Source organism: Vigna angularis, chromosome 4, assembly GCF_016808095.1.
Source record: "Vigna angularis cultivar LongXiaoDou No.4 chromosome 4, ASM1680809v1, whole genome shotgun sequence".
Lineage (NCBI taxonomy): Eukaryota > Viridiplantae > Streptophyta > Magnoliopsida > Fabales > Fabaceae > Vigna > Vigna angularis.
The window spans coordinates 17,763,401-17,787,606 of record NC_068973.1 but is presented as its reverse complement, the minus strand read 5'-3'; the positions used below and the strand labels follow the sequence as shown (position 1 = coordinate 17,787,606).

Below are 24,206 nucleotides of genomic sequence, written 5' to 3'. Positions count from 1 at the left end.
GGGATATGACCACCCACTAAATCACCAATCTCCTATACTTCTTAAAAAAAAAACTATGGATATAATTTAAATTAAAAAATTACATGTCAACACGTGATAAAGAATTAAATTTGATTAGTTAGTCACAATTTACACTTATTTTTTAATTTATACTCTACAATTTAGAAAAATCAAATCCCTCAACACCAAAATTAACTATGTGAATGTATATACCTATGATTTAGCAAGCCTAGGAATTGTTACCATCACACATTATGTTGGACCTGAATTGGGAAAAGTTATACTAATGTTTTGGGTTAACTTTATTATGGTGGGCTCTTTCATCCTGCACCAATATTGTTTTATGCACCTACATACAATGTTTGAAAAAATTAATTTGGTTATCAGTTTATATTTTTTGGTTCTGGTGTTTGGAGGTCTTTTATTTTAAACCAGTTGAATTTGATTTATTTTCCTATAAAAAGGATATTTTTTTAAAAAAATTATATAAATAAATGATAAGTCGATCATGTTTAAAAAAGCAAACCTTTAAAATAAAGAAATCATATTTTCAAGACTTTTAATGAAAAAGAAACCACATTTTAAAATTATGTTCTTTATTTTATTTTTATAAAATTTATATTTTAATGCACATCTTCAATTTTTTATCATCTTCTTATTTGTTTAGAAATGGTAACTAGAATAGAGTATATGACCTTCTTTTATTCTTTTATAATTTTTCACTTTTTCACTTTTTATCTTGTTTTTCTTGGTCTAATTTCAATTTAAGATTTATTTTTGTTAATTTTTCTCTAAATAAATTCATGTTAAGTTTAATATATGATATGTGTAGAAAAAGTTAAGTCAATACTTTCAACCAAGAGAAGGGGGTGTGTGAATTGATTTTCCTCTTTAAAAAATTGTTCTTTCAAAAGCTTTTTAAAATCTTTGAAGTTTTCTTGAAATCAATATAACATGTATATGAACAATGATAAAACAGAAGATAGAAATATTAAAACACAAATTTATACTGGTTCGGTCAAGCCTACATTCAGTCTTCCTTAAATCAACTTTAGATGAAGGGATCAACTATATTGATAGAGTTTTACAAGTTAGACATAAAGAGAACAACCCTCTCAAATGTACTCTCCTTTTCCAACTCGATATCAACTATAGTACAAGTTGTGAACGCCTCATAAACTTACCAAATCAGAGAGCAATCTCAACTCTCTGAACACCTTGAGAGCAATCTCAACTCTCAATGAGAACAATCACAATTTTCTCCCCCTGGCACAACCACACAGGAACTCAATCCACTGATTGAAAATGATCAACTTGATCTTCACAGTAAGCACTCCAATAGTGCATATATGATCAATAACCTTTAAGCACAATTCTTGATAGAATCTTGATGTATAAACCCAAGTTTGATCCTTGATTCTTCAAGATGGTTCTTGGACGCTCCTGTATATCTCTGCACCTATAAATTATGCCCACAAAATAATAAACATATTACACTCCCTACCATTGAAACACTCAAATGGGGGACAAACTAGAATCCCCACCATCGAAACACCAAATAAGGGACCATAAGTTATACACACTTTAAAACGTCATAAGGGACCACAACGCATAATGCATTACAAATAAAAACTCTCACCTAAACAATATAACGTAAAAGTCATTTCCCATCCCTAAAATTAAAATGCAACTACCATCAAACTCATATCAAACTCACCTCAACCATCATTAATCTTCGATCACCAATGAACGATGATTGTATGTTTAAAATCTCGTTCCCTTCTTCTTCCACATTGTTTCCAAATCCCTAGCTCTATTCGTCTTTTGTTTGTCTTGTGTTCGTCTTCAAATCCCTAGTTAACCATGGCCACCGTGCACCAAATCCCTAATTCTTGTGTTAATACGAAGTTGTTCAATTAACTACTTCCACTTAATAAAATAATCCCCAATTTCACGTAATAAAATAATCCACACACCATGCCCACTCTGTACCACTGTTAACCATCCATTAACGCAACGTTAACGATTTGAGTTTATTTGTTACAAAATAAACTTGACCCGCAAAATTAAAATCCACCCGAAACCTACCCGCTATCCATGCAGATACCCGTTTCAAAAAAAATCTGCAGATATTTTAAAATCCGCGGATACCCGCAAATATTAAAAAATATTTTATAAATTTTTAAAATAAAATTTAAATGAAATAACAAAAAATATATATATAATTTAATATAAATAAAATAAAATATAAATAAAAATTTTAGTTTAATTAAATTTAATCTAATAAATTATAAATTAGTTCTATTTTAAATTCAATTTAATTAAATAAAATATAAATTAAATTATTATTTTTATTTTTTGCAGGTAACAGATATTGTAGGTCAAATAGTATAATATTTGTATCCAACGCGTTTATGAGCGGATATTAAAATATTCGTTACCCGCAACCCGCGTATAAAGAGTATTGGCAGATTCTATATATTGATCACGAATTTTATCCGCAGGTACTCGTTGGCGTAGTTTTTTTTTTCATGCTCATTCACAACAAAATGTGCTTATTTTGAGAAACAATAATTCCTCTTAATATATTATTTATATAAAAATTATTTTTGACTTTTTGTCATAAAAATATTCTATAAAACATCTTGATGAAGTAAATTTAAAAGTTTTTATTTTATTATAAAAAACAAATTTGATATTTGTATATTATTTAATAAATTAAATTTAAATTTTAATGTCTTATTCAGATACGTTAGATTGACTTTGGAGTTAAAAATAAATGTTTGGCGGAAAGGGAGAGGATGCGCAAAGAAGCTTCGTGATTTGGGTCTGGGTGTTGTGTGTGTTTTGGGTTTGCTTCTTTGTAGGTTTCCGTTGATCTTTGCAGTGGTTGGTTGTGGCGTGGCGGCAAGGGTGGCGCAATTTGCTCCATTTGGGTTTCGTGCAAGTTTTCAATGTGGTGGTTGCCATGGTTAATGCAACACTTGGGCTAGGTGGAGTATTGTTGAAGGTCGTGGTGTGGTAGTTTCTATGGCGACTAGCAGTGACCATGAGGATGGCGACACAAGGAAGGAGAAAGGTTTCTTTTTGGAGAGTATGATGCTGACGTGACAGGGGTGATGAGTTGACATGTTCTGAATTTAATTTACAATGACACGTCCTCTAAAACAATTACACCTCAACATCTGCTAACGTTGTCTGTCAACACTTAACGAAAATGACTTAATTATTACAATTACAAAATTTAAGACCAAATTGAGACGGTTTTCAACAATTACCCACTTTGATATTTCATCGAAGGTTTAAACCAAATTGTTTTTCAATTTATAAAACTGTATATAACTATCCAGATAATTATAAATTAAATATTGTTAAAAATACCAATTGCACATATAGAAAGACTGCTTAAAAATATTTCTAATCTCATACGTAATTTTTCCTATACCTTTTTACTTATAAAAGTACGAAAGTTTAGAAAGAAAACAAAAAATTTTGTATTAATATGCTGGTGGAAGTGCTTATTAAACAATTTTGTCCTCTTTCTATCTCAATTTAATAAATTCTCACAAACTATTTTTTTTTCATCACAAATTTTATTTCATATGCAATATTTTTCTTTGTATACTATTTACTGGCGAAGTAGATTTTTATTTGGCTTAATATCATTTATGGTCCCAATTTTTGTCAGCTTTATTCGAAATGGTCCTAATTTTTTTTATCTTCAATGTAGTCCTAAAAATTGTAATTTGTATTCAATTTAGTCATTTATGCAAACGTCGTTTAAATCGTTAACGACCAAATGTCCAATTTGCAATCAGTGACACATCACCCTTGACACATCATCATCATCTCCTACCTCTAGAAACCCAAATTTCCCCCTACATAGAAACTCTTGCCACCAACCCTAACCGCTACCGTCACGCTCACGGGCAACCACCATCTTCGCACCTCCATCATCAGACATTTCGAAACCCTAACTAGATGGTCACGTCGCTATTCCAAACGCTCCAACACAAGCATCGCGAAACCGAATCGCGAGTTCCTCACACCTTTGAGCAATGTCGTGAAGCTTCTTCATTCTCCACCAACCTAAAACACAGAAGATCAAAACCCAAAGAACCAAAAATCTCCTTCAAACAAGAAGCGCGATTCGCGCCACAAGAGTGAAGAGTTACCAACATCATTATCAACCTCTCGCGAGCAAAATCCAAATCGCTAACGCAAACCCAAATCGCACTAGCGTCTCTTCGCAAGCTTCTCCACCGCGCCTTCTTCTTTCACCTACAGGATAAAAACCTAGAAGCAAATCAACTATCACGAAGTTCACCATATTCGCCGTGAAGGAGAAACCCTATTCTCGCGTGACGACAATCGACCAAGCTTTTTCCCAATCTGCCAATGCAAATCTGAAACCCTAATTTTTGGGTGAAGAAAGAGATTGTCACAAAGCCCTCATTGGCGTGACCATCCTTAGTCAACTTTGGTTCTAGCCACGTTAGTCAATAAGTGCCATGTAATTCAATGATTGGTGATGTGTCGTTAACGATTTAAATTACGTTTACAAAAACACTAAATTGAACACAAATTACAATATTTAAGAATATATTGAACATAAAAAAATTAAGACCATTTTGAAGAAAATTAACAAAAATTGGGACATAAGTGGGATTAAACCTTTTAATTTTTGAGAAGGAGACTTGCTTCCTCTGCAAAACTGGAAGGTTATATGGATGCAATCGCACTCATAAAAGTAAGTTGAAATTCATTTCATTCACTCAGTTCACTAATAGAAAAAAGTTTTAAATTAGGCTGTAGTTGATAAGACTAAATTAATAAAAACACTAAATTTTAATACTTGGATGCAATATGAAAAAGAAAGTTACAATTATGACAATATAGTTTGTGTTTTTCCAAAATTAGAAGTTTCTAGATAGAAAACGAGGATTGGGAAGAGAAGAAGAAAGAAGGGTCAGAAATTTGCAGTGAATATGTGGGATTGAGGAGGAATGGAATGCGAAGGGAAATTCAGAGAGAAATTGGTGAAGGTGGTGGGAGTGGGAAAACTCTGCTATCTTTTGAAAGCGAAAATCGGTGAGGGTTCATACTCCTTAGTGTGGAGAGCGCAGCAGAGACAAACCGGCGATGACGTGGCGGTGAAGCAGGTCTTCCTCTCCAAACTCAACCCTCGCCTCAAGGCTTGTTTGGATTGCGAGATCAACTTCTTGTCCTCTGTTAACCACCCCAATATTATTCGTCTTCTTCACTTCTTCCAGGTTCTATTTTCACTTATTTCCCTTTTTGGTTGCTCTGGTGGTTTTCCCCCCTTTTATTTAGTAACCCTTTTTGTTAATTTTGATTTTGAAACCGAATAAGTTGAAAAGATTATGACTTTATTTGTTGGTAGGGTTGACGTTGGTTGAAGCTTGTTGTTTTTGTCTGGTGGTCAGGATGATGGATGTCTGTACCTTGTCCTTGAGTTTTGTGCTGGAGGCAACCTAGCTTCTTATATTCGAAGCCATGGAAGAGTTCAACAACAAACTGCTAGAAAATTCATGCACCAGCTTGGTAACTTTTATTTGCATTTTTTGTTTGTTGTAATACTGCCTTTGATGGCATTATAACATGAACTGAAGTTTGTTTGATGCAGGCTCTGGTCTCCTAGTATTGCACTCTCACGGCATCATTCACAGAGACTTGAAACCGGAGGTAGGAATATGATGTTTGTTTTCCGGTCATAGAATGTTCAGTACACTTTCAAAAATGGAAAAGAGCTTCAGTAGTTTTTGTTACTAATTTTGTTCAAAATGCTTCACAGTGGAATTTATGCGAAGAGGATTGTTTCAGATTAACTAATTTCATCTATGGGTAAATGTAAACATACAGAGTGCAATCAGTTATTGTCGAATTTTTCACTGGAATAAATGAATATGAGGGCACTACAGTTAAGTTAAATATTTTGATCACGTTCTTTTGCTTAGTTTTGAATTTGTAAGTTTACAACATTAACTACCAGTTTTGAATTTGGAACTTTTACTATTGAGCAGGCCTTTTAATTTTGTTATTCTGCTAGTAGCAACTATTCAAACTAAGAAGCGGTTCAGAATTTAAGAGTACCTTGCCTCTTAAATAATTGAAAAATGTTAAACTAGGAATATGCTTTTGTGAAACAACTTATAGACAATTTGAAGTAAAATTAGTTGTGTTTTGTTAGTTACCACTTACTCTTCAAACCATACTGTTTCTCATTCCAAGTATGGTTGATTGTGACGCATTTGAAAAGAATTTCATACAACTTACAAGAGCTTTTTGCTAAATAACTCTGATGTAAATACCCTACATTAAACTGATGAGAAAACTTGAAATGATTTCAGGCAAGTCTGTTAAGGGCCAAAACTCTGGAAAAACTATAAAAAGAGGAAATTACAGACCTTTTCTCATAATGGCTTGTTCTAGTTGCATGGAAAATGATTCTCTTATTGATAATCAATCTGTAGTGACTATCATTTTGAGATCAGTAGCAAATTTTGTTTGCTTTGGTGCTATTGTTAAACCAGAACATTTTGCTATCAAGCCATGAGGGTGATGCAAAGCTAAAGATAGCCGATTTTGGTCTCTCAAGGTAATTTGCTGGTTTAGGGGAATGAACAGGGACAGGAAAAAAATTTATTCATTTTGTTTTCCATATATTTATTCTCACCAAATTGACAGCATTTTCATAAAATGTGGAGGACTGTGCGCCCAGGTGAATATGCGGAGACAGTTTGTGGTTCTCCGTTGTACATGGCTCCAGAAGTTCTTCAGTTCCAGAGATACGATGACAAGGTATAAACTGTTCTTACTTTCAACATTAGCTATGTTTGTTTACTGAAATATACTTAATTAATATAGGCAGACATGTGGAGTGTTGGAGCTATTCTTTTTGAGCTTCTAAATGGATACCCACCTTTTAATGGCAAAAATAGTGTTCAGGTAGCACCATAAATTTGAACTACTAATATTAAAATATATCTGTCCGTGACCACTGCTAATGCAAAATGCTGACTTCAGGTGCTGAAAAACATCAGATCCTGCAACTGTCTTCCATTTTCTCAACTTATTCTTTCAGGATTGGATCCGGACTGTCTTGATATTTGTTCAAAGCTACTACACTTAAATCCAGGTTGTGCACTTTTTTTTTTTATTTAACATGTTTTCTTATTCTTTCAATTTCCAGTGCTCATCAGTTTATTTGTGAACCATTTTCACTCTGTTGCAGTGGAACGCCTATCTGTTGATGAATTTTATTGGCATAGTTTTCTACAAAGAAAAGTGAGGAGAACATGACAGCAATACCACCATAGTTTTCACTATCTTTCTATAGCCGCTGTCTTCAAAGCTACCAAAAGTTAATGTCATTGCCGTTTCATTCCCATCTTTGTTTCCCCTCTCTGGACATTGGATAAGTGTATATATATGTATAAACTTGTACTGTTTTCTTTATTGCTTGCAACTTCTGAGCTTAGAAAAATTAATTTTTAGTTTAATACAATGCACCCAGAGTTGTGGGTCTATGTAACGCTTTTTATTGTGATATATAATCCTTTGATGTCGTATTCCTGGTATATATATATATATATATATATATATATATATATATATATATATATATATATATATATATATATATATATATATATATATATATAAACTTTTTATACCCAAACAGAAGCTATCTCCAGCTACCATCTAATGGGTACACGATTAGATTTCGTTCGCTTAAATGGGCAAACCATCGATATGAAACGTCAAAGGAAAATTCCAAACAATGTAGCAATATCAAACTTATTAATACACACTACTATTACAAAAGTTTGGTGTGATGAATTTTTTACTCAGGTAAAATAAAGTCTAAACGAAAGGCTAATATGTCGCTGGATACCAATGATAGTACAGTATGCCTAAAATTTCCACTTATCAATATACACTGAACAAAGCTACAATATCGTTCGACGATTTCTGCAATCTGGGTGTCACACTGTCAGCCATGTTTCTCGTTTGACATTTAAGCGAACATAATGGTGTGGAACGATGAAAAAGAGGGATATCTCACACTCATAATGCGATACCTCTGTCCCATTTGACGATACAGTAAACATACATAAACCCCATCTACTTTTAATATACACCTTCTGTGTTCTGTACAGCCACTTGAGGATCACAAGTCTGAAGAATAATGATCAGTCACAACATAAAGCATGAAATTCATTACACGCTTGTGGCCGTCAAATATTCTAAGCAAAGCAATGCAACATTAGTGATACAACTCAGCGGTCTTCCCTTCGAACAGCATTTGGATCCGACATCATGTCCATCATCATTTTCTCAGGTGAATCCTCCCAATTTGCAAAGGTCTTCAAGTCAACCTACAAAATATAATTGACAAAAATGTTATTGCTGTTTGATTTATCAAAGTTAATATTTGTAACAACTAATCTGACAACGAGATGAGGTAAGATACTTTTCTTCTTTGCTCGGTGAAAAGTTCTTCTCTCTTTTTGTAAGAGTTCTGCACTGCCTTCGCTTCTTTCCCTCCAAATCCCCAAACTTCAATTTCTGAAATTATACCCTCAACGGGTAGGAAACCCTGAAACATAAGCCAACAACAGCTCATACAAGGAATCGTCGAGTCAAGTTCAGTTTTTTATTGGTTAATAGCCATGATTCTTTTAACCAAAACTCTCAAATGTTTCTGAATTTTCAACATCAGCCAAATATAATAGAATGCATTGCCATGGTATATAATGACAGGAAAATTACAGCATGCCAGCATGGAAGAGTTCACAAGATAATTAATTGTTTTAAGATGACTTTAAAAATGTTTACATCAGAGAACATACAGAATCAGCACTTTTTTATGTATGCATTAATTGATACCGGGTTACATGTTTTATAACAGCACTGCCAGTATATCCATTTAGCAATAGAATTATACCTGATCTGGAAGGAGGGATCCACTCCGGTAAGTTTTGTCCACAGAATGATGGCGAACAGTCACTTTTGAAAAATCTTCATCTACAAATATTCTCTCATTTCCCGGAGTTCCTCCAAATGCAAGACCAACTGGCTTTGGGTGCGGTTGGTAAACTTTACCAGTAGGACGCAAGTGGCTATAAACAAAATTTTTTTCCTTACCTGTCAGTGGTAACATACGTAATTGGTTTCATTGTTTCAAAAAATTTGTTCAAGTCCCCGCCAAAAGAGAGGAAACAGGAAAAGGAACATTGTCACGCCTAATACCTACCAATAGGTGGAAACACGTGAAACACTGGACCAATAGAATATAACCATCCAGAGTTTCCATAGAATATATCTTTACTTTCAAAAGCTTGATGTGTTAGAGCACCTATAACCCATTTCCTATCAACAGAATTTCCTTCACGAGGTTCTCCTGAATTTGCAGATATCAAAATTAACAAAGGACCTTTGTAACCTTCAACATGGGACCAAAATCTGCCAAGGCCTCTTCCATGAGTGGATGACCTATAACAGAATACAGTTTGATGTCAATAGACATTTCTGTTTCCAACAGGTAAGTCTGCCAACGAAATTACGAATGTTGGAGTGCAATCAGCAAGCCTAGGCTATATCGATAGACAAAAAAACTAGGAAAGCATCATAATAGAAACTTTTTCCCTCATTTTGACTGAAAAAGAATAAAAATAACAAGTGACCAGAACTATTAAAGCACAATAGGATTGAGGGTCAGTGATGCAAACCTATAAACAAGGTTATCACCAATTCCACTTCCATTGCTTATAAATGCGCCAGAAATTTCTTCACTTACTCTACTTTTGTTGGTGATAGAAACTGCCCAAGCCCTTCCTTGGGTCAAAAGATGATGGTGTGCAGATATTGATGAAATATCTCCAGGAGAGGAGGAATTAGAGGGTGCCAATTCAACCTGCCATTCAGCCAAAGAATAGTTGATCTTACAACATCTAGGAACCATATGCAGCATATTTTTCTCGGACACATAACAAACGAGAGTGCTTTCCCAACTTGTTTCAGTTAATAATATGATAAGAAATAAAAACAGACTGGCAATGACAAAGGAATCTATATAATAATAACAATGAAAATGCGAAATAATTTGATAATTACATTGTTTTTCTCTGCACATGATAAATGAATAATATCTGTACCAATGATTACAAACCTAAGAATTTTCAGCATTCAGACAATAGAACAATGTCGTATAATTCTTTAGGACATTGTACTAATAATTAATCAGATGAAAAGAGAACTGAACTTACCAAACACAAAGGAAAAATCAATTAGAAATTTACATAATTACTTCAACTGGTATGTGGAATTTTTGTCATATACCGCAGTGAAGGTATAGGAAAAATGCTTAATTTAGTTAAATTATTCAATGGCAACCCAGCTGAGTTTCTCTTTTTCTCAAGAAGAAAACAGAATAAAAAATTACTCAATATTCAAATACATCGATAAAAGAAAGTTGAAATAGTCCCTGAAAGTAGGAAAGTTCTGTTTGGTTCAAAATAACAAATTTCACCTGAGTTTTCAATTGCACTTACTTGAATTTTTGAAAAGTCCAAACACGGGCACGAAAAGGCAAAATTGAGTGTAACTTGTAGACACAGCAGAATTTTAGTACAAATAAACGAGAAGCCAATGTAATCATGTCTCGTGGAGTAAAGAAATCAACAAAACTTAACCCAACGTAAATTATAAGACAAAAAATCACAATGATCACTGAAGCCATTGAACAAACACAAAACTTACCCCATCATTTGCTGCTATTTGCAGTCTAGCATTAAAATACAGTCTCAAGCAATCAGGGAGGCAGGGCACGGTACTCATAACCCACGTTACGAACTTCCCTGCAGGAAGCTGAACCTCCAAGCTCGAGATATCACAATCCCACACATCGAAAGCACCCTCAACTTGACCACACGATGTGATCACCGACAACACCAAATGATTCAGATCCGGTAGGCTTAGAATCCCTTCCCCCTTCAAGTTTCTGGAACCCCACGACAGAGCCCAACACAGGGCAAGAAGCAAAAACACGTCCCTAGGAAAAAGGTGGCCGTTAATCTTACAATCAGTATCCCCTGATTCAAACTCCAAATGAATAGGTACATTCGCACTTTTTGAGATAACCACGAATACTCTCAAGAGCATGTTTAGCGAAGCCGACGAGGACACCCTCGAACAGCACTTGTTGTAACTCTTAACAAATGCAACCCAGTCTATTCCCCCTTTATCGGGCACGAAAAATTGATCCACTAGGGTTGAGCCTAGGTGATCCAACATCACCGTTAACGAATCTGGCACGTTGCTTCCGGAACAACTTCGACCTTCTCCAGCCAAATTAAAGCGTTGCTGAACACAACGAGCTTGCACGTCATCAATTAGAAAGGAACAAAAAAATTGATCGAGAACGAGAAGGTTCTTATGCATTTTGAATAGTACCTGTAGATTTTCCAAAGAAACGGCGTTTGTTTGGGGATTGGCGAGCTTGGAGAAAGCTTTCTCAAGCATTGGAAGAGCTCCAGTAGAGGCTGCCACGGATTCCGCCTCGCTCTGCTCCTCCGAAACCCTCGGCTCCGATGAAGTGGACGCTCCCATCGCTGGCGTCGCGTCGCGTCGCAAAGATCGGATTGAGTTTGTATAATGTTCTGGTGGTTTCTCGTCAGAATAATTGGAAAGATTAATCTCTAGATTTAAATAGCATAGGGTCCCTATTAGTGTTCATAATTTTAAATTAGTTCAATTATTAATTTAATCCTTACACCTGTCTTTTACTCTCCAGTTTTCAGTTTTGACTTAAATTTTATATAGATTTCCCTCTCCCTATGTTGTTCTTGTTAAGAACTCGTGGATTTGTATGACTTTGTTTGCAGTATTTCTTTCTAAGTCATGTGTCCCAAACCGAATAACATAACACGTAAAGTTATATGGTTTATAATATAGTATTTTATTACATGATATTAAGTAGAAGAAAATCAGTAGTTTTCCAACTAATGTTTTTATTATTTTATATATATATATATATTTATTTATTTATTTATTTATTTATTTATTTATTTATCTGTTTCTTTTTTTAAGGCATAAAATGTTTCTTTTCTGTCACGGACTTTCTTAAGTTCATTGCATCAGAGACTACATGTTACATACAATTTAATTAAAATCTTATTAACAATTCTGTTAGTCCTCTTAAAAAATAGAATAATAATATGTTGGTGTTTATGATTATTATTATTGATTGTAGAGTAATTTTGGACCAATCACAGAATGATACATAGATAATATTAAAATGTTGTTAAAATGTTGTCAAAAAAATGTTATCAAAATATCATTATCCTAAAAAATATATTTGATGAATGTAGATCAAGCAATGGTAATTATATAATTATCAGTGATGAAAAAGATATAACGGCAATCGAGAATGTAATAATATCATGACTCTTTCTTTTCTGTTGTAAAAGAAACTTCCATAAATTTAATAATTCATTTGAAAAAAATGTTCGATAATATTATAAAAAAAGTCCAATACTTTTTATGTATAATATTAAAAGAATAAATTTATATATAATATTAAAACAATAAAGTGCGTGGAAGTGGAGTAAATTAATAATAATAACTTTTTAATCCCATGCAGCAAACTGCATCTTATAATCGGTACTCTCACGCATCATAAAATTAAGAAGAGAAGGACGGCGTTCCTTGTACGCAACGGAAAGGCGTCGTTTTAAATTATGCCGCCGGCGAAGAAGGGAAAAGCAAAGGCCGAGCCTAGGGTAACGCCGCCGCCGGAGAAACCTAACGACTTTCCGTCTTGTATTCGCTGCGTGCCTCCTTCCTCCGTCGCCGTAACCATCCACGCCAAACCTGGTTCCAAATCTGCATCCGTAACCGGTCTTTTTCAATCTCAATCTATCTAGCGTTTCTATGATTTTAGTTGTTAAATGCGATTTTAATTTTTTTTCAATAATTAGATATTAGCGATGAAGCGGTGGGAGTTCAAATTGACGCACCTGCCAGGGATGGCGAAGCAAATGCAGCTCTTCTCGATTTCTTCAGCTCTGTAAGTTCCGATTTCTGATTGTGACATTTTCATTTGTATGGTATTATTCTATCCATGCGGTGGGCGATCAAAAGGTGTAATTGCATATATTTGGTGTCTATAATTCCAAACAAAATTTAGTCTACATTTGAAACATTTTCTACTAATTTTTATGCATATTATTATTTTTAATTTTTTTAATCTCTTCATATGCCATTTTAATTCTTTATTAAAATGAAAAAAAACATATTTTAAAGTATTAAGAGTAAAATATTAATTTACAGGTTTTAGGTGTGAAACGAAGACAAGTCTCTATAGGCACAGGTTCTAAGTCGAGAGATAAAACGGTGATCGTGGAAGATGTGACTCAGCAATATGTTTTTGATGCTTTGGATAAAGTCTCGAAGCAGTAGTGATGTTTTATTGATGAGGAGGCATCTTGCTGTTATTATTATTATAATTAATATCTGTTAGAAGAGTAATATAGTGGTAGTGTTGCAGTGAAGAGCCTTGTATTGGTTTTATTTTGGTTTTTTCCTTCATAGTGTATACTTTGACAACTTGATGGAGTGCATGTTTGGATTCAATTCAATTCTTCTATTCATTCCAATTCCATAAATGTCTGTTAGCTTCATATGTGTTTGAGTATCAGAAATGGTTTTGTTTGTGGGAAGGCTCAAGAGTTTCATTGTTTTAGAGGAAATAGGAGGGAAGGGATTAAATGACTTTTTTATGACTTTTATATTTCATTTCAAATTCAATAACTTTATTTATTTTTTAAATGCTATACATTATTAATTTATCTCTTACTTTTCATTTCGGGCACCAATGTTTCTTAAACTTAACTCATAAAAACTGTTCTAAAGAGGATGGAAGTAACATGGAACGAATTAACTTCCATTTTTTTTTTGCACTGTAAATAATTCTATCCTTTCCAAGTAAGATATTGATTTCATTGCTAGACATGAAGTCAATTTTTAAAACTTAATTAATTTTTAATAACATTTTAATAAATAAGAATTTTAAATCTTATTAACAGTATAAACGATTTTTATAGTTCATGTTAAAATGTCTTCATATAATTCATTTATTATCTATTACCTTATTTTTCATTAATTTGAAACAATTGTATAGAAAACTGTTTACTCTTTTTTTTTCTATTCTTTTATTATATATATTCCTCCTATTTCTACCATTTCTTTTTTTTTTTTTGGTTTTTCCTCTCTATACCACTTACCAATCTAAAGAAGGGACAAATGTAATTAAGTCTAGAAATACCTATGCTAAAGCACAACCAAATTCTTTCCTATTTATTCTATTCTTATATTTTTCCCTTGCTATTCATTTCAATTCAATCCCATCAGACTTGTTTTTATTTTTTATAAGAATTAGTTAATGAGTGATACTTTTCGTTTGGTTTATTATAATGAATTTTAATGAAATCAATTTTGAAAGTTTATATTTTCATAAAAAAATAAGAAAAATAATTTTCAACGATAAAATAAAGAAGACTATTTTCTAAAAAACTAAAATTCGTTGCGAAGCGTTGATGTCTTCTCGAATTGCCCATGTAGCGATGACATGTTTGACTGAAAACGTATAGAAAGCGACTATAGATGGGGAATTTATATACAGTCTGAAAAAAAAAAGGAAGAAATATTTGTGGAGAAATAATTAGTATTACTATATGTGAATAACAATAGGAGAAGAGAATGATGATGGAGAAGAGCAGAGGAGTATTTGTTGGTGAGAGAAGGATAAAGCACAAATAGGGGTTGTATTTGAAACTAGTGTCTTGCAAATTAATTTTGGCTGTTTTTAGTTAGAGAGAGAAAGGGAAGAGATAGGTGTTTGTGTTGGAAGACAAAGTTGTGGCATGCGATTTATTGACACAATTTCATCCTATATGCATTTGGGTTTCATTCTCGTTTCCCCCTCTATTTCTTTGCATTTGGGTTTCATTCTCTCTCTGATGTCCTTTTCTCTCTCTAAATTCTATGGAATTCCTCCGGAGAGGCTAAGCTTAGATGATCCTGTTCTAAGGTACATTTTATTAATTCCTTTATTCACCAAAAAAAAATATGCATTCATTTCTTTATCTGATTGCCTTCAACTAACTTATATCTATAATATTTGGGTTTTTCAACTTTTTACCAAAAAACTTGTCATTAATTATTTTGATTCCAACTATTTGAAGCAGTATAGATGAGTTTGGCAGGCACAGAAAGCTCAGAGGAGGGGGCAGGCCTTCTAGAGCCTCCTGATCCCAATATTGTTGAAATCGATCCTACTAATCGCTACACTAGGGTATGAAATGGAATTATGTGATTTTTTTCTTACTTCCTCCCAAGAAAAAATTAGCAATGGATTAATTTCAATTTAGCAATTGTTTTTTTTGTATTCATAACAGTATAAAGAGGTTATCGGCCAAGGAGCTTTCAAGACTGTGTATCCTTTATTTTAAGATCTTATCAATGTGTCTTTTTTATTATAGTTCGGTTCTTATAGTAGCACTTCACTAGTAATCTAATTCCTTCGCTTTAAGTTAAGGCTTAATGTTTTTTGTCTGTAAAATTGAAAGACATATTGAATGCCCTGCTCAATCTAGAACATAATGCATGAAATTTTCCATTAGGATCGGTCTAATGGGGCATGATTGGGTGGTTCACATAAGGTTCTAAATTCAAACCTTAGCACCATTGTACACACATAAAAATAGTGCATAACATTCTTTGGGTCTAATTTTTATGTTAAGAATTTTATTTTTTTAGTGAAATTTATTTCAAGATATGCAAACTTTTCCTTTATTTATGATTAATTAGTTACAAGGCATTTGATGAAATTAATGGACTTGAAGTTGCATGGAGCCAAATTCATATTGATGAGGTATTACAGTCACCTGGTGGCCCAGATAGGCTGTACTCAGAAGTGCATCTCTTGAAGTCAGTTAAGCACGATAACATCTTGACTTTCCATAATTCTTGGATTGATGATAAGCACAGGACTATGAACTTGATTACTGAGTTATTCACCTCAGGGAACCTCAGACAGTGTGTTCACTACCCTTTATAAATGCTTTTCATTTGATTCTTTTCCTTTTTGAATGACATCAACCTTTTGGTTAGTGGATTTGATGTATGATTTAGGTACAGCAAGAAACACAGGAGGGTTGACATGAAGGCTGTTAAAGGATGGGCAAGGCAAATTTTAAATGGTTTAAATTATCTTCACAGTCACAACCCACCTATTATGCATAGGGACCTGAAGTGTGATAATATATTCATCAATGGTCACCGAGGAGAAGTTAAGATTGGAGATCTAGGGTTGGCAACTCTAATCAAACAAACTAATGCCAGGAGTGTAATTGGTATGCTCTTCTGTTTTGTTGCATTTTCTTTTTTTGTAAATTTTCCATCCTTTCTATGATTATAAATAATCAATAATTTATTTGATTTCTACTCCAATTATATTTACAAATATGTAATCCTAGTAGGAACCCCGGAGTTCATGGCACCTGAACTGTATGATGAACATTATAATGAATTAGTGGACATATATTCTTTTGGGATGTGCATGCTTGAGTTGGTTACGTCTGAATATCCTTACAGTGAATGTAGAAACTCAGCTCAGATATACAAGAAAGTTTCATCTGTGCGTATTCTTATTGACAATGTACTTTTTCTTTAAGCAATTACTGGGATCCATGGTCATATAATATTTGATATTGCAGGGCATTAAGCCTGTTGCTCTTTCCAAACTCAAAAATCAAGAAGTAAAATCATTTATTGAGAAATGTCTTGTCCCAGCGTCTCAAAGACTGACAGCAAAGGAGCTTTTGATGGACAATTTTCTGCAAGTGACTGGTTCATTGAAGAATCGTCGTCTACCATTACCAGATATCGTTCTCCCTAAGTATGGAGCCTATGAAAATCGTTGTCTTATGTCAGAAGGTCCTGCTAGTACGCGTATTAGATCCATTTCAATGGATCTTGGTGATGCCACCGAGCAACCATTCACCACTTTACTTTATAATTCTGTTGATTCTGTTGATTCTCCTGATGATGTTTTGCCTTCTCCATGTGTTGAGATAAGAAGGTTAAAGGAAGGTGACATTTTTTTTCTAAAAGGTGAACAGAATGATCAAAAGTCTGTGTCATTAGTTCTCCGCATAGCTGATCAAAGTGGTTAGTTTAACTTACAGTTCTCTTAATAAGCATGTTTGGGATTTATTGGTTGAAAGTTAAGTTATCTGGAAAAAAAAAATGCAGGGCGGGCAAGAAATATCCATTTCATATTCTACATCAACAGTGATACTGCAATTTCAGTTTCAAGTGAAATGGTTGAGCAACTTGAACTGGCTGAGCACAATGTTAAATTCATAGCAGAGTTGATCGATCTATTATTGACCACATTGCTTCCTGATTGGAAACCTTGTGTACAAATTGATCATTTAGTTGCTTGTAATAGTAAATCATCTCATCCAAGTCAACAAACACGAAGCTCAAGAGATTCCATCCAAATTGTGTCTGGAGGTGGTCCAGGTCTCCCAATCTCACGTAGAAGATCAACAGATAAGGAGAACAAAGATAATGTCATTTCTGACAAGGTTTTATCTAATACAAGCATTAGTCTTCAAGGAGATGCAAAGATAGACGACTCTTGTTCTGAGACGTCACAAACTGGTGCAACATTTGACTTCAACGAAAAGCATTTTTCTACAGTTTCATTCATGTCTGCTAAATCAGGATTTACAGACTTTGACTTGCACAGAGTTAATAGTCAAACCTCACTTGTATCTGAATTCGAGGCTTCGTCTGAATATAGGAATTTTCCACGTGTGGAAAGCTATGGTACCATGAAATTCTTTAATTACCCTATGAATGCTCCCCCCTCCTTCAATGAAGCTGAGGATGAGTTGAGAATAGAGTTAGAGATGATTGAACAACAATATCAAGAAGCAATTAGAGATTTATCAAAAAGAAGATATCAGGCCATCACCGAGGCTAGGAAGAGGGTATCACATAAATTTCCAAACTTTAAATAATTACTTTCACTTTTCTAACATGTAGTAATTACTATTAGTGTCTTCTCCTTTATCAATATCCTTGTAAGTAACCATTGTAATTAGTGGGATATGGATGAAAAAGGGTTCTCTTATTAGTCATTGTACCATGGAACTTTCGTTGAAAATATCTATTAAAAACGAATTTTACTAACAATGTTTCAAACATTCTCTAAAACTTCTCCTTCCAACATGCACACCAAATAGATAATCTTTGGTTAAAATATGCTAAATTACAATGCAACACATTTATGATTCATGTTTGATAATTATAAATTACAGTGGTTTAATTATTATAATTTTTAACAGAAAATGTTATTTTAACCATTCCAGTGCATAAAATGATTTTCACCTTTTATTGCAACCTTACTAAATTTGGAATAATAATTTTGATTGAACAGATATAAACACTACTAGAAATATTTACAAGTTAAAAGTAATACATTGTGGGAGGGAAGATTATTTAGTTTTTTTAAAATATATTTATATCATTACTATTATTATATTATAAGTATAGACCTATTTTTACACTGAAAACACCATAACTACCAAATGATATTTCCAACTAACTAATAACTTGTTCCTACTTCAAAGAAATACCTAAATAATTTCCATTGGAATTATTCTAGTTAATATTCACCGCTTAAGGAGTCTTTTCCAACACCCGAATCGAATTAAAAGAATAAGTAAAGGGTACACATCATTATTCATTTTCTTTAAACGACAAAACGTGGGAAAAGCATGCCTCATAGGTTTTAGATTCAATGAGTACCAATTGCCATCAATTTTTGAAATACAGCTGCAGTTATGGGCTCAAATCCAATTCCTAACTTTTAATTCGATAAATTTTATCTTAATATATAAAAGAAATAAAAAATTAACTTTTGGTTAGTATTTGGACAGAAAGAGTAAATTAGAGAAACGGGGTGAGCTTAGTTGAAAGGTAGGTGTAGCTTGATATCATTATTTTGATTACTATTTCAATGTTTTGGCACTGAGAATTGCCCTAAATAAGAAAGCTATGCAGTGTCTACAATGGTGATGGAGAAGGGACGATGCTTTTGGAAATGAAAATTGAAAAGTGAGTAATACAACCATGCAGATGTGACTTCATCCAAAAGATAACAAAAAGTAGAAAAAAAGAAAGAAAAAAGGTTTTCTATTTGAAATGTGATTTAATTTCAAGATATATAATTGCGTCATTGTGAAAACAATATTATGAAAATAACGCTTCATGGATTATTCAATAATCATGTTTATTGGGGGAAGAGTTTTCAATTAATTGATTTATGATTATTGCCCAAAACCACACAAATTAAAATGCAACTCTAATGATGAAAATAACACTGCAATATATATGATTGTGGACAAAAGATATTATATTTATCATTTATGTCCCTCCCATTATCTTTTTCAAAGGAATCCAATGAAACCCCAATCAATACTCATCATCTTAGCAATGTATCTGAATTTTTTTTGAGTTATTCCAAAAAAAAAAATTAGGAGTATGTCGCTTAAATTCTTCAATAATCTATTTTGAAATGAATTATTCAATGAGTTAATATTATATATAAAAAAGTAACATTTAAAAGGAAGTAAAGAGACTGCAAAGTTTTTTTGGTTTAACTACACATGAAGAAACTATTGTATTTATTAATTTAGAATACACAATGTTAAGTTCATTACATTTATAACTCAATTGGTTTTGGATTAATTATATTTTATTTAAGCATAATCAATTAAAAATGAAAGGCTTAACTCCTTAGTAGTAAATAATTTAAATAAAATTATCACAAAAATATTATTTTCACAAATACGCCTTCACAGTACAAAATAATTGTATATTATCACATACTATACATTATAAGGATATTAACTTCATGGGTATTTGCATTATTATTGTTGTTCATGAAATACTCGATTTATTATATTTCCTTATTACATCCTTATTACAGTAGTTAAGAGATTATCTAATGTTTCTTTTTCTTCTATCAGATTTTGTTTTATATTTTAATTAAGTTATTTGTGTCTGGTTATACATAAAGTATAATATTTAATTCTTTGTTTTCCTATTATAATTATCTCAACAAATAAATTTATTATTTTTATTTTTGTATATCTTATATATAACCCTTGTTGAAAGCTTTAGATTAATTATTGAAGTGCAAAATTCAGAAGTAATTGATGTATACAATTATCTGTGAAAAATCTGAAAGAATGTAATACACGCAACCAACCAGATCACCATGCCCCAAATTCAGTGGCATCAGATTCTTGCTTGCATAAAGGTAAATTCAACGTAGTAGGTATTTACTGTCAGTGTAGTTCTACCCACCAGTGTAAAAAAGTTTATCACTCACATGAATAAGCTTCAAATTAATCATCTTTTCCACTGAGCAAAAAATTGTAAACAAGTGTTCCAGTTCGTTTGAAGAACAACAGGTTTCCACAGAATACCGATTTAGAATAATAGTTGCAGAAGAAGTACACCAAATGCATGCATGTGCAGTAATATGTATATAGGTATATAAATATATATATATATATATATATATATATATATATATATATATATATATATATATATATATATATATATACTGAGGTATGAGTACTGGAAATGTTCTTATCATCATATACATCAGAAAAACAACGTTGATTTGGAAATTGTGCAGCTTTTTGATCATTCATCATTGTCTATAATAACTGGTATACACTCCAAAAGGAACCCCCAAAAATAAAGAGATTAAGCATCAACTATCTTCTTTAAATAATTCACCTAATAGATCATACATACCCACTATGGCATTACATCCCCAGAATCAAAATAACATGTCATCAAACTGCCACATGCCCCAATGTAAATTAGTTTTTGCTTCCAAAGAGAAAATTGAAATAAAAATCCAAAAGTCACCTCAGAGAAAAACTGGTCTTTAGGGTGATCTCCAACTCTGTAGACCAATGTCATTGTGTTTCTTTGAAGGAGAGGAGTATGGTATGGGCATCCTTTTAGGCAAGAACCCAAGAAAATGACCTCTGTGCGGAGACTTTGGCTTAAATTTGAAGACGTTGGTGGTTCTGGAGCCATGACAGTGTGGCAATGTGCAGAGAAACAAGATGAGCAAGAGCAGTAGAAATTGATGTCTCCTGCTACGTATAACCATTGTGTAAACTTTTTAAAGACGGTGAAGATCGAAGAGAAAAGATGAAGTTAGGGTGGCTATATTGTGAGGAAAATGAGGTGGAAATGGAAGGAAACATGGGCAATTAAATGCGAGAGTGTGAGTGTCAGAAATGAGGGGGTTGGTTTGGTTTGAGAGTTCATGTGGGGTGTAATTTGGCAGAGAGGAAAAGAAAAAAGAGATTGAGTCAAAAGAACTGGGATGCTTCTTCAAATGTTGGAAGCAGAAAGTGGGAAAGCCTTAGGAAAGCTTTTTGCAACGGGCCCTTATGGGATAAAGTGATTATTATAATGAAAGAGAAGGAAAAAAGAAAGATATCATATTCGAATACCAATGAAGAGAAAGCAAAGCAAAGCAAAGTGGTGTATTATGATATTACTATCACATTATGTCATCTATTTTGTGTTTAGGTGAATCTTTTGGACCCACTTCGTATTAATGGCCCGGCTAAGTAACTAGGAACAGTTTTAGACTCCTTTCTATACAGGAAAAACTTGTCCATAAACCAATGATAGTGCCTTTTGTATTACAACTTCACTCTCTTTCTCTATCTTTCAACCCATTCCCCTACTTAAAAGAGCTACTGGCTACTGCATTGCCTTGTCAATGTGCATCTACAGTAACTAAACCACTGTACCAACTTCACGTACATTCTGACCATGTAGATTTGAAACTGATATATAAACCAGTGAAAAACCAGTTGATAAAAACCAAGCATAACTTTTACATAGTTTATAATATTTGAGTGTGTTAACTAATTTTTGTTGATGTCATTATTGAATCTTAAAGAAGTGCGTTAATTGATTTAATGTGAGGAGTGGCAGAGTATTTTGATTTATTTTGCAAACGTACATGAAGTTGAGGTTGGAGTGATTAAAGAAATATGCTAAAAAGGACAAGAAAAGTGGATTGTGTAACTTTAACCCCAAGCGGATAATAATTAAATGCGATGTGTAACTTTGAGGTGGACCATATCTAAGCTCAGCGCTTCATTAAAAAAACTAGTGTGTAGTGTCTGTGCTGCTAGTGCTAGTGCCTGTGCCTGTCAATGCCTTCCCTCTCAGACCCTTCCACGATCATGGCCATGCTTTCACCCACACTGCCTCAATATTCTCTTCCTGTCCCCAGCAACACATGCAAATTGCAAACCTTTTTCTTTCTCATCTTTCTTTCTAAATTTCGGACTCTTCCCTTTATTCTAATTTCGGCTACAACAACAACATAACAACAAAATCTAAATTAAATCAATTTCTATGACTCGGATTAATTAACCCACAAAACCGCCTTTTAGATCTCTAGATTTTAAGTATAACAACTGATTTGTAAAGTAAAATTCACACTTACTGATATACTATACTATAAATTGGTTATACATAAAACTTCCAACCCAAATACTACATACATTCCTTTTAATCTAATCCATACTCTTACATATCTCTCCTTTCAACCGACATATAGAATATGTGCTGCCCATAAAACAAACACCCAATCAAATAGTTGACAGAAGAGTAAGATTTGATTAGTTGACACACAAGTTATCTATGTATCCTAGGACTCTAATGTATATACTAACATACAAAGCACAAGAATGTAACTGAAAACATCGGAAGCGATTATGTTTACACCATGTGATATATATATGTATCTGACACATTATTGCACACACAACTAACGACTGTTGAAGCGTCTCTATTTCTTAGTTGAGCAGTGAGCGTTTATGACACCAGTCTCTGCAACATTTGACAATATTATCATTTCTTCAAGACACCATCTTTCTTCTCACAACATGGAAGGAGTTGGAAATTTAATTTCCATGACCAAATTGAAAAGGTGTGGCCTACGAGGAAACAGATGGGGCTGATATAAGACCACATACACTGCAATGTTACTGAATTGACCCTTGGAAGCAATCCAGCAATCATGGTACCAAACAACAAACAGAAGTTAATTTGAGGGTCCTACAAGAAAGTTGAAAAGGAACATTCAAATAGAACAGGGACAATCAAGGGGAAGTATGCACGGTTGCGTCCCTGGACTTGTATTTATCTCTGTACGTCAACAAATAAAGCTATCCTTCAAGTCCCACTGAAGACAAAGACCCCACCAACGCTATGGAAACTATAACACGTTGCATCCATCTTTTCCTTTCCTTTTCTTTTCACGTTTCATGAAACAGTACATTTTCATGGAAAAACTTTCAGACGCTCATCTACCTTTGCTAACTATGCCAAACGATCACGGTAACTAAGAACATCAACACTTCCCTCACCCAAGATAACCATAGAACCAAATATCTGTAGTCACTTACCAACGGTATGATTATGACTTTATTTAGTTTCTCTCCCCACTCAGCATTTATTTGTGTGCTACTCGCCTTTTGCTTTTCTTAGGATCAAATTTCAAACACCTACTTCGCCACAGATTTCGTCTCTCTACTAAGGGATTCGCATTCCGTATATTAAGTTATAGTATATTGGTTAGTTTACACTTTAACTTTGAAGTTTTTTTTTTTTTTTTTTAAATTGAGTGATCAAATTAAAACAAAGAAAAAGGATATTATAAATTCTTACTTGTCTTAATCATTTTAATGTCTTCATTTTGTTTCCTTCCATCATCACACGCATAGAAGGTACCACTTCAAGCAAGGCAACTCAAAATATAAAGCTATTTCAACTAATATGCCACTTATGTTATGATTTCTTTTGGTAATGTCATTCTTGTAATTTGAGATAATATCTTTAAAATTTTCTAATTAGAAGAAATTGATATATAATCTTTTATTTTATTTTAGTTTTCTAGTTTTTCTATTTTCCTTTTTAGAAGAATTAAATTATTACAAATAGAGAGTATCAAAATGTATTTTTTATGATTGAGAATAATAAATCAGTCT

At 33.2% G+C, this 24,206-nt stretch overlaps 4 protein-coding genes across 8 annotated transcripts; 3 read left to right on the top strand and 1 right to left on the bottom strand.

The window, feature by feature from the left end:
* Nucleotides 1–4,820: 4,820 nt before the first annotated feature.
* Nucleotides 4,821–7,592, top strand: LOC108330071 (serine/threonine-protein kinase ATG1t). Of its 4 annotated transcripts, XM_017564534.2 has the most exons (8): nt 4,832–5,273; nt 5,448–5,565; nt 5,648–5,706; nt 6,555–6,619; nt 6,729–6,822; nt 6,889–6,969; nt 7,048–7,159; nt 7,256–7,592. In XM_017564534.2, the coding sequence occupies exons 1-8, from the start codon at nt 5,007–5,009 to the stop codon at nt 7,321–7,323; spliced, it is 864 nt and encodes a 287-aa protein (XP_017420023.1). In that variant the 5' UTR covers nt 4,832–5,006; the 3' UTR covers nt 7,324–7,592. The 4 variants fall into 4 exon arrangements, with proteins under 4 accessions (XP_052732818.1, XP_017420026.1, XP_052732817.1 ...); XM_017564537.2 differs by lacking the exon at nt 6,889–6,969 and having other exon boundaries at nt 4,823–5,273; XM_052876857.1 differs by lacking the exon at nt 6,555–6,619 and having other exon boundaries at nt 4,831–5,273; nt 6,709–6,822.
* A 335-nt stretch (nt 7,593–7,927) lies between these two features.
* Nucleotides 7,928–11,855, bottom strand: LOC108332220 (uncharacterized). The gene is made up of 7 exons (XM_052876667.1): nt 11,479–11,855; nt 10,786–11,388; nt 9,756–9,940; nt 9,281–9,519; nt 8,972–9,171; nt 8,498–8,623; nt 7,928–8,402 (listed from the first exon to the last, which is right to left on the bottom strand). The coding sequence occupies exons 1-7, from the start codon at nt 11,632–11,634 to the stop codon at nt 8,304–8,306; spliced, it is 1,608 nt and encodes a 535-aa protein (XP_052732627.1). The 5' UTR covers nt 11,635–11,855; the 3' UTR covers nt 7,928–8,303.
* Nucleotides 11,856–12,672: 817 nt separating this feature from the next.
* LOC108331250 (uncharacterized) lies at nt 12,673–13,706 on the top strand. Its single transcript, XM_017565894.2, has 3 exons — nt 12,673–12,924; nt 13,005–13,093; nt 13,357–13,706. The coding sequence occupies exons 1-3, from the start codon at nt 12,765–12,767 to the stop codon at nt 13,483–13,485; spliced, it is 378 nt and encodes a 125-aa protein (XP_017421383.1). The 5' UTR covers nt 12,673–12,764; the 3' UTR covers nt 13,486–13,706.
* Nucleotides 13,707–14,655: 949 nt separating this feature from the next.
* On the top strand, nt 14,656–18,229 carry LOC108332105 (probable serine/threonine-protein kinase WNK7). Of its 2 annotated transcripts, none has more exons than XM_017567223.2 (8): nt 14,656–15,115; nt 15,270–15,379; nt 15,483–15,520; nt 15,895–16,122; nt 16,219–16,439; nt 16,566–16,723; nt 16,803–17,256; nt 17,341–18,229. In XM_017567223.2, exons 2-8 carry the CDS (start codon nt 15,278–15,280, stop codon nt 18,114–18,116), a joined length of 1,977 nt encoding a protein of 658 aa, XP_017422712.1. In that variant the 5' UTR covers nt 14,656–15,115; nt 15,270–15,277; the 3' UTR covers nt 18,117–18,229. The 2 variants fall into 2 exon arrangements, with proteins under 2 accessions (XP_017422712.1, XP_017422711.1); XM_017567222.2 differs by having other exon boundaries at nt 14,657–15,115; nt 15,273–15,379.
* The last annotated feature ends 5,977 nt before the right edge of the window (nt 18,230–24,206 follow it).